The sequence below is a fragment of the Genypterus blacodes genome, unplaced genomic scaffold (genome assembly GCF_046128005.1).
Source record: "Genypterus blacodes isolate CSIRO-AG114 ecotype Tasmania unplaced genomic scaffold, CSIRO-AGI_Gbla_v1 ptg000038l_1, whole genome shotgun sequence".
NCBI lineage: Eukaryota > Metazoa > Chordata > Actinopteri > Ophidiiformes > Ophidiidae > Genypterus > Genypterus blacodes.
Window position 1 is genome coordinate 1,191,270 of NW_027466851.1, and position 9,921 is coordinate 1,201,190.

The 9,921-nt window shown below is 46.5% G+C and overlaps 1 protein-coding gene across 2 annotated transcripts; it reads left to right on the forward strand.

The window, feature by feature from the left end:
• The first annotated feature begins 769 nt into the window (after positions 1-769).
• On the forward strand, positions 770-5,260 carry LOC142996580 (uncharacterized). Of its 2 annotated transcripts, XM_076147538.1 has the most exons (5): positions 770-829; positions 2,134-2,213; positions 2,337-3,000; positions 3,732-3,983; positions 4,191-5,260. In XM_076147538.1, the coding sequence occupies exons 3-4, from the start codon at positions 2,339-2,341 to the stop codon at positions 3,979-3,981; spliced, it is 912 nt and encodes a 303-aa protein (XP_076003653.1). In that variant the 5' UTR covers positions 770-829; positions 2,134-2,213; positions 2,337-2,338; the 3' UTR covers positions 3,982-3,983; positions 4,191-5,260. The 2 variants fall into 2 exon arrangements, with proteins under 2 accessions (XP_076003653.1, XP_076003654.1); XM_076147539.1 differs by having other exon boundaries at positions 3,732-5,260.
• The last annotated feature ends 4,661 nt before the right edge of the window (positions 5,261-9,921 follow it).

Genomic DNA, 9,921 nt, shown 5'->3' on the forward strand with positions numbered 1-9,921 from the left:
TGTTGTCTCCTGAGCTGCTACATGTGAAGAGACCCAAATATTGACACAAACACACACACACACACACACACACACACACACACACATACAGATGAAGACACTGAAGACAAGTCCCCAAATGACTGAAGCACTTTAGAAATGCTATACTATTGAGCAGTTCAATGTAAATGTTGTTTTCTTTACAATCTCCTTTGTTGTTAAAATAAAAGGTTATTTATGCTTTTCAAAAAAGCATTTTTTTATTATTATATATGTTACCTGTTATTTGTTTTTTACATTTGAGTCCACACATGTTATGTTTTGTGGCACAAAAGATTCATCTCAGGGATCAGTTTTTGAACACCACAATGTATTGAATAAATTCAAATACTGTGAACAAACACTTTTTGATTTTTCATTAATATTTTTTCCTATTCAGCTACACAAACATCTTCAAACCACACAAAATTGTATTGTAAATGAGAGTATACCAGAGTCCTATGTACACCATGGTAATTTATTGATATGCCGCATAATGTCCTCCTTGTTGGTCTTATGGAAATGGTCACCCTAACACACACAGAGGGCTGCTTTGGGGCTTTGTGTCATATTAACATCATATTAATCTGGTTTCCCATCAGGAGGCTCCAGTGGAATCTGCGTCAATCTCATCAGCTGTGCGGGGGCCAAACCGGAAACGAAGCGGCCTGCAGGTGATTTGACTGAACTTCCTCCTTTATTATTCTGTTATTCAAAACTCACAGTCAGCAACGCAAAACGTGCACAAACCGGGAGTTTTATCTGAGCGAACGGACTCAAAGATGAAGCCGAGCAGCGTAGGTCGTATGGGGTAAGAACTCTTTCCCGCCGGACTCCGTCAGGAAACGTCCCGGTTTAATATGATCGCGTTTCTCCGGCGCTAAACACGGAAAGCGGCCGTGCTGACATGCGGTTCCGTTTATTACAGTCCGGTGCTCCATTCGGCACTAATTCAGACCAACACAGCAACACCACATTTGATCTGCGACCCTTTATAGTTCGGATCGGATTCCCTCCTCGCCGCTGCCCGCCCCGGTGCATCATCGCCATAAGCGTGTGGGAAACAAGTTTATTAAGTTTATCTTGAAGCGAAATCTGTATTATTTCGTGTTTGGTTGACGCCGAATTGACGAGCGCCTTGCCTGGTTTATACTGAATCCTGCGTCTCCCCTTAAATCTCATTAAATTGTGTTTACAGCGTAGAATGTGATACGGTGTAGGTTTTTCAATGGAGTTCGGTTTAAAAAAATAAAAATTGAACAATGGTTGAAAAATGTTTTAAACTTGCTTTGTTTAGAATTAAATTCCACCCTGATCCTCTGTGTCCGGTTGAGTTCGTATGGTTTTGTTAATATAGACTCCCTAGGGAAAGTCACTTATTTTCATAAACAATAGAGAGTAACACTTAAATAACCATGGAGCAAAGAGAACATTGCGTGTTTGTGGAAATTTTAGGAGTCAAGTGAACAGGAGATGAGGAATCCAAGGCCATCGAATGAAGGCTGTAAATATATGCTGTTTGGAGATGCAGAGGTCAAGACCCTGACCCAGTGTGACAAATCTCACTCCAGTGTGTGTTTTGTTAAGTTAAAAGGCAAAGAACCTTTCAGAATTAAAAAACAGTAACACAATACAAGCTACTTTGCTTTTGCATTTGCTGATGATTTGCATGAGGACACAGGATGGAGAGCAGACGTGTGGCTCCACCGCCACATGGGTTCATCTGAATGTAGTGTAGTGAATGTTACAGTGAATGTGCTGACACAGTGAGAGGATCCAGCGTTTTCTCAGGTTTTAGAGTCAGAAATGACACCGTGATGGCAAACGTGAATGAAGCAGTGTGAGAGGAAGCAGCTGGACGAGATGTAGCAGGAAAACATGATGAAAAGTGAAACATGACACTAAAATGCTGTGAAGGAGTTGATGTTGTTTGTGTTTGGTAGGAAAGTAGCTGTTACCTGCTGGGACTCCAGGTCGCTTTGCATGTGATTTCCCTTTTGTGGATTAGAGGAATAATGCAAATGTGTGTTGATGCAGTGAGACTGGAGTGTGACAGGATTTGACACTCAGATTAAGCTTGTTGGTTTCGTCTGTGTTTCTGTTTTTCCTCTTCAGACTCTGAGCTGGTAACGCTGCCTGAGGCCAAACAAGGAGCAACGTCGCGTCTTCGTCCTCTTCGTCCTCTTCGTCCTCAGGTCAGAGTTCACCCCGTTACTTTTCTCTCCCTCTGTTTGTCTGAGAGGTTTTACTCTTTACATCCTAGATCTGAATAAGTTTCATCTTTGTGTAAATCGTCCCGTTTCTTCTGCTCTCCTCAGTCATGAATCCACACAGCAACACAGAGTCTCACCGGCATGATCCTGGTTCTCCCGGCTCTTTACCAAGTCCACATCCGTATTCAATCCGGGGCCTGCACATACACTCCCATAATTCATCTGTGTCAGGCTCTTTGCGGTCGCCTCCAGCCATCCATGCAGATGCCACGCCTCCCTGTCAAACCCCAGACTTGTTCTCACTCTCAGCTCCAGTCTTGGTTCCTTCTCCGTTTCCTGAAGTAGATACGAGCCGGACCACAGTGCCAAACCCGTACCCCGCCCTCGCCGCGCTGCGCTGCCAGGTATCCATCATCGTCCCGTCTCCTGACCTCCATCTGGCTCCCGTCCCAGCCGGCTACCCGGAGGAGCCCAGCCCGGACCTGGAGTGCTCCATCTGCTTCAGCCAGTTCAACAACGTCTTCCGCTGTCCCAAGATGCTTCAGTGCAAGCACACCTTCTGCCTGGAGTGCCTGGCCCGCATCAACGTCAAGTCGGCCGAGCCAAAGGCCATCCAGTGCCCGTTGTGCCGCGGCACGACGCCTCTGCCCGCTCTGGGGCTGCCAAAACTGGCCACGGACTCTGACGTGGTCTCTTACCTGCCGGCCGCCATGCAGAGGGTCTACAGCATCAGGTTCCAGCGCAGCAAAGGGAAGCTGCAGGTCAAAAGGTCAGGAACCCCGAGTGATGCTGCATGTTAGAGCTGAGATGTTTCAATGATGTGGATTGTGTTTCAGAAGGATCAAACCTTTAGTCCTGATAACAAATTCAACATATCTTCATGTTTCCTGGTGCACACAGGAGCTTTTGTTCCTGAGGGAAACAAAATGGATGCAAATGTGAGCTGGAGTGTGTGAGCGGGCGTCACCCAGCTGATCATCAGGCCTTCTGCTTAGTCTGTGGTGCAGTTTGGATTTGATGGGCGAGATGATAGCAGCCACATATCACATGACGCTTAAGACTGAAAGTGCCTGAAGATTTCAGGTTTAAGAGTTCAGAGTTTATTGAACAACATATAACTTTCTTATCTGTAGAATCAAAATGGTGCTAAATCATAAATAAAGGTGTCAAACAATAAGAGCTTTGACTCCATATTGTGACCAGGCTGCAGTTTGGTGCCTACAGATGTTTGTCTGCCCGCTCGGCTTTGAGACAGGAAGTGATGTCACATCTCTGTGCCAAAGCTCACGTCCTCAGGAGCATGGTGGTGATGATGATGATGTTAGGGTTCCTTCCTGTTGTTTCTCCGGTTGCTTGCTGTTGGTGAGCAGCAAACACGTCGTTCCTCGTCATGACCTCCTGTCCCACATGAGACACAAACTCTGTTTATGTGACAGATTTACTCAAGATGTTTGTGTTGCACATTTTTCAATACACAACTTCAAATGACTCCCCCTAAAGGTCATCTGAAGGTCAGCGTCGATGGGGTCGCCAGTCGTTAAGCCGCTCTCTGGACGTGGGCCTCCCCAGTCCGCCTGCAGGGGGCGTTAGACGGAGCAGCGGCGAGGAGGCGGGAGTGGGCGGAGCTCTGTTCAGACTGACGGGCCAGCCGGCGTGCAGAGCCTTCCTCCTGACGTCTGTGGTGATGATGCTGGTGCTGCTGACGGGGATCCTCATCTTCCTGCTCATTTTCCAGAACGACCAGAACTGACAGTGAGTTTACACACACACACACACACACACACACACACACACACACACACACACACACACACACACACACACACACACACACACACACACACACACACACACACACACACACACACATACACACACAACAAAACAAAACACATGCGCTGAACACAAAAGGCTTCTCGCACATTACAACTTCCTGTTTTCCATCTACAAAATCTGCAGTAAACTTCCACCATCTGACTGCGTTTGGATCTGAGTGTATCCTTGTTGTTGTCATGAGATGGAGCCCAGATGTTGAACTCAAACCAGATGCAGAGCTTAATGCTTCCAGCCCACCAAGCTGTTACGCAACAAAGCAGGTTTGAACTTGCTGATGTGGGTCGAGTTTCATCACGTCACCGCTGTGTAGCTTCGAAGACGATGAGCTGATGAAACCTCAGACTGATGGGAAGATAACTGAGCAGGGAGCGAGTCTTGAAGAGTCAGAAGAAGTGGACTTCAATCTGTGGTGCAGCTCTGAACTTTCAAAACCTTGAACTCACAACGTTTTGTAAAACACTCTTCAGATAATTCCATTTAAATCCTTCAGGTTGAACACATTTCTGGTTGACTTGAGGAGCAGCAGCATTTAACATCTGCCACCCTAAAGATCTTTATCAAAGGCAACCAAAGTGCCAGAGCTGCTGGGGTTAGAACACGTGGATCAATCAGGACAGAAGCTAAACAGCAGGAACACTTTCGGACCAGATGACAGAGATCCAAACAGTCTTAGCTGATCATTACAATGAATGAACAAACAAACAGCTGAGTTGAGTTAGTGTCCCTGCGTGGACTTAGAGTTACAAAATGGCAGCCAGGTAAAGAAATTGTCTGACAGTCGCTCAGGTTGGACTGTTTACAGGCCATAAAACAGAGTTTATAAGTGAATGATGGCTGTTAAACTCTAATTCGGTCCAAAGTTCAAGGTGAAATTCAGTGAACTGGAATGTAAATCTGCACCTCATTCCCTCAGCGCGACACTAGGTGGCGCTGTGCTTCTGATATTCTGTGCTCATGGTTTCTTCTGAGTCAGTGTCTGTGGGACGGTTCCCTGATCAGCCAGCAGGTGGCGCCCTGATGCTCCGGCTGCAGAGGAATGGGCTCAAGGTACCTACATGAGATTAAAGGCCACAGACACACACATGACTTTTTTTGCTTTTTTAAAGAGCAGTCTGTTTTTAGAAATGTAAAATAAATCATTTTATATTTTTATGTGTAATCTGTTTTACCAAAGTTTTCACTGTCAGCTCATATTTGCCTCCTGTAAAGTTTAAATAAATGTATTTTTTTAATGATACGCCTCCTTTAGTTTTATTGGATTTGAAGCTGAAACTCTTCAATCTAAGGAAAGTGAGCTGTTTGATCTTCATCCTGGATGGCAGAAGATGATGGAGCAAAGTCTTCAGCTCAACCCACAGGAGAGGAGCGGCGTCACACAAGCAAACACTCAGAATGAACCCACTAAACAATCCGTCCACACGAGGCACTGCAGCGTGGAGCACAAGCTGAGGGTGAGACAGGTTCTTCTTATTGTGTCCCCTCTGGAGGCTCCTCTGGATCAACTGGAGGCTCCTCTGGGTCCCTCTGGATCAGCTGGAGGTCCCTCTGTTTACTGGTCTGAAGTAGCTGAGTCACCGGTGTGTCGGCGGTCCAAGTTTCATTGTCTGTGAATCACAACAAAAGTTGTGAGTGTGTGTTTGCTTTAGTCTGAGATGTGGACAGAAGTGTAGTTTAATGTCAAACTTGACGGAGCAGAGGGAGAGTTACTCATGTGGAGAGGCAGTGTGACGGGAGGGAAACACAGGCAGCAGTGTGTGTGTGTGTGTGTGTGTGGGGAGGGGGTTACTGACTGACGTAACACCAGGCTGCAGTGGAGTCACGGGTGTGAGTGTGTGTGTGTGTGTGTGTGGGGGTGTGCACACACAGGAGTTTCCCAGAAGGCCTCAGTGTTTGTTGGCAGTCTGCAGCAGGTTCAGTTCCTGGATCTCTGCTGCCGCTTCATCCCGTAACCACGATGTCACAGGTTCAAGTCTGCAGCACCTCAACATTCAGCAGGAAGCCCCCCCCCCCCCCCCCCATCATATTGAAGCTGCAAAATGATCAAAGCGCTTCAAAGCTATTGATCAGCATATAATACTATTAATCAGTATTGATCCGTGTGACTGCAGCACTATAAATAGTAAACAGATGTTGCTGCAGGTGAACAGAACATGTGGACATCATGCAAGTTCCACTCTGTTGTATCACCATGGTGACCACGCAGGCTCAGAGAAATAGTTCAATTAATTGATAATAAAGAAATCAAACCAACACCGCCAAGTGAGTTTGAGCCTCTGGGTGCTGCCACCCTCTAATCAGCTGTCTCCATAGCAACATTCCTGCTCAAATACTTTGTCTGTTGTCAGGGCGTGTGTGCCGCCATCAAAACTGGCTACACACACATTCACACACACACACACACCTTTGCTCTCTCACTCTGTGTCATAAACACATACAGAATGTTTAAGAAAGCAAATATGTCACAACAATCAGCCTTTATATACCATCATGGAAAATATGACAAAGAGTTGAGAAGCCATGACGATCATCAAACAATGAGCCGACGTGTGTGTGTTTGTTGTCACAGTAACAATGACAACAAATGTAAATGTCCACAGAACATGGAAACGAGACAGATAGATCGCAAAGTGACTCCAGTTGACCTGGTGTGACCTTCCATGACCCAGCGTGCAGCTGAGCGATTAGCATAGCTGAGGTTTCTCCTGTGATGAAGAGCGGCGATGTCCTGCACGCTACACAGGCCTGCTGCCTGGGGCCTGATTGGCCTGTGGGCGGAGCCGTGTTGCGTGTGTTTGTGTTGGCTGCGTGTGCGTCCCAGCCTGAGCCTGAGCGGCGGGCAGACTGCAGTAATGTGCTCTTCGCACGGAAAGCGAGAGGGAAGCGTTTCCCCCGGGATTAAACACGAGGAGACGCCAGCAGGATCACAAAGCAGTTTGTGGTGGAAAGTGAGGGCGTGGAGGACGTTTGTCTTCAGCTCTCACGCCAATGCCTCAATGTTCTTCTGGCTTTCCCGAGCTGAGAAGGTTGTTTTCAGAAGTCTGTGCTGCTCTCAGGTGCTTCAGAAAAGTTCTCTATTCGCGCCAAAGCTTCTTCTCGTTTCTGTCCTTCAGTAAACATCAGAGTGACACATTACTGCCATCAAGTGGTGAGGAATGGGACAGACACAGCCTGGTTGGTCTGCTCAGTCCAAGGGTCTCGAACCCGATCCAGCAGATGGTGAATAGCTTTCATCCCATCTCCCAATCAGCTGGACTGATGCTCATGTTGGACTGGGTTTGACCTCATAGACACCTGACCTGGGATGAGTCTCAAACCTCCTCCATACAAATCTGTTGGCTGAGTCTCCAGGAGATGCACGATAGCCAGATGATCCCAAATGATTGGGTGAATATTGACCTTTGACTTGGCAGATGTGTGAGAGCAAAAAGCTGTAGACATTAAATGGTGACACCAGATTCATTGGAATTCTGCCGTTTAATAGCGTCGGTCTGGACATGAGGCGAAGGATTAACTTCACGACAGCATAGCTACTTTTAGCCATAAGTAGCTTGTAGCTTAAAGAGTGACAGCTTCACTACAAAGTAGCTTCACTAACATGCCCATGTGACAAATCACTATCTGCTATACAGGCAGCTGATTATCATGCTAGTTATTCCAATGACATCACACACACACACACACACACACACACACACACACACACAGTCACCCTGCTCGTTAGATGTTGCCTAACATGCTGATTAGTTGCTTCCTCCTCCAGGTGTTAATAAGCATCATCAGGCTGCAGATTAGATGGCAGGAGAGCAAACCTGTCATTATGTTTCTGTATCATCAGCTTCTTCAGGATGAAGAGGAGCAAACAGATAACGGGTAACTTCCTGTGACGACGACAATGCAGCGATCAGCGTTTGACACGTTATCTGATCATGAGGTGTTCTGCTTTAAGGTGAAGCTTCACTTCCTGCTTCATCCCCATGACCTTTGACCTGTCGCCAACGTTCCCTGACTCAAGATATAAACTCCCACAGTCACACAGTGATTTATGATTTACATCCCTGCTATATCTACGTCTCATTTGTTTTTTTGGTTGGTCACAGTTGTGTGTTTATATGGAGCTTTACATTTATTTAAATGTACCATTTGTGTGTGTGTTGTATGTGTGTGTGTGTGTGTGTTGCGTGCAGAGCAGACAGTGAGGCAGTGAGGGATCAAAGCGAACAACATTCCTGAAGTTTCTGTGAGTCTCTGTGGTGGAGGCCTGAGGAGAAACAACCAACAACAAGAGTGAACTCAGCACGCGAGAAGGAGAGGAGAGAGGAGACAAGGACACAAGGAGAGGAGAGGAGATGATGAGAGCAGACAAGGAGAGGGGACAAGAAGGGGACAAGTAGATGAGGAGAGGAGACAAGGAGAGAGGAGAGGAGATGATGAGAGGAGACAAGGAGAGGGGACAAGGAGAGGGGACAAGTAGATGAGGAGAGGAGGAGATGAGGAACAGAGACAAGGAGAGAGGATAGGAGATAAGGAGAGGAGGCAAGGAGAGACGAGAGGAGACATGTAGAGGGGTCAAGTAGAGGAGACAAGGAGAGAGGAGACAAGGAGATGAGAAGAGGAAGCAAGGAGAGGAGGTAAGGAAAGAGGAGAGGAGACAAGGTGTCGAAGAGAGGAGAGGAGAGGAGATGGAGGTTGAATTTGAATGTGCTCTATCCTGATCCCGACTGTGTGAATTTGCACTCTGGCGTCCTGATTTCTTGCCTTTGTGTCATGAAGGCAGATGATGACCCAGTAAGACCTGGAGCCTCGCAGTCACACTGACTCAGACACCAGAGGAGGAGGAAGAGGAGGAGGAAGAGGAAGGGTTAGCGGGGTGGCCCAGGTGTTTGTGTGCATCTAAAAATAATTTTCAACCCACAGCAACAATTTGAGAGGTGGGCGGGGCTTACCTGGCCTGAGGCGATCTGACCACACCCCTCCATGATGCTATTTAAAGAGCCAGGCTCTGAGCTGGATTAGGCAGCAGATAGGTGATGGAAATAGAGAAATAGAGAGAGAAATAAAAAGAGAGATAAAAGAGTGGAAAATAGATGAATGCGTCCTGAAGAGCCATTTCAGAAAGATCTAAATAACAGAGGAGCCAGAAGAGATCCTGAGGAGAAAACCAGAAGGTAAGGGTTGACTCTGCAGGAGAGGGGGTGGAGGAGTGGAGAAGTGATTTAGCCTGCAGCCGATCAGTGTTCCTGATGTTTCCTGTATGATAATGAAAGCAAGAAAACTTTATCAGATAGAGAAAAGTACAGCAACAACAAAACCCAGTTTGTAATGATTTTTCAGGAAGACTACATCCGTGTGTTCCTCTGTAAGTTGTGTCATTGTGTGGATGTCTGTGCTTCAGGTCTGTAGGTCTCTGAATGGACCCTTATGGATCCATGTTGTTTTTTCTACAGCACAATCTACAATAAAAGCTCAACGTATCTCCTGGATTCAGTAAATAGAACTGTGTGATGCTATAATGAGGCTAACCCCTCCTTACATCTACGTTCTTCTACAATTTGTCCTCACGACCCCCTGGATAGAGAGCCATGACAACATACAGAGGGTTCAGGGTCAAAGGTCAGAAGTCAACATGTTAGTATGTAGTTAAACGTCATGTAGAGGAGCTTCAGAGGCTCTAACACGTGTTCATGGATCCATAAGGGTCCATTCAAAGACCTACAGACCTGAAGAGACGCACAAACATCTACACAATGACACAACCCACAGAGACAAATAACAATGACAATAACGTAGTGAACAACTCTACTTACTTTATAATATCGCTGGTGTTTTGTTTAAAGGAAAGAAAGAATTAAAGATT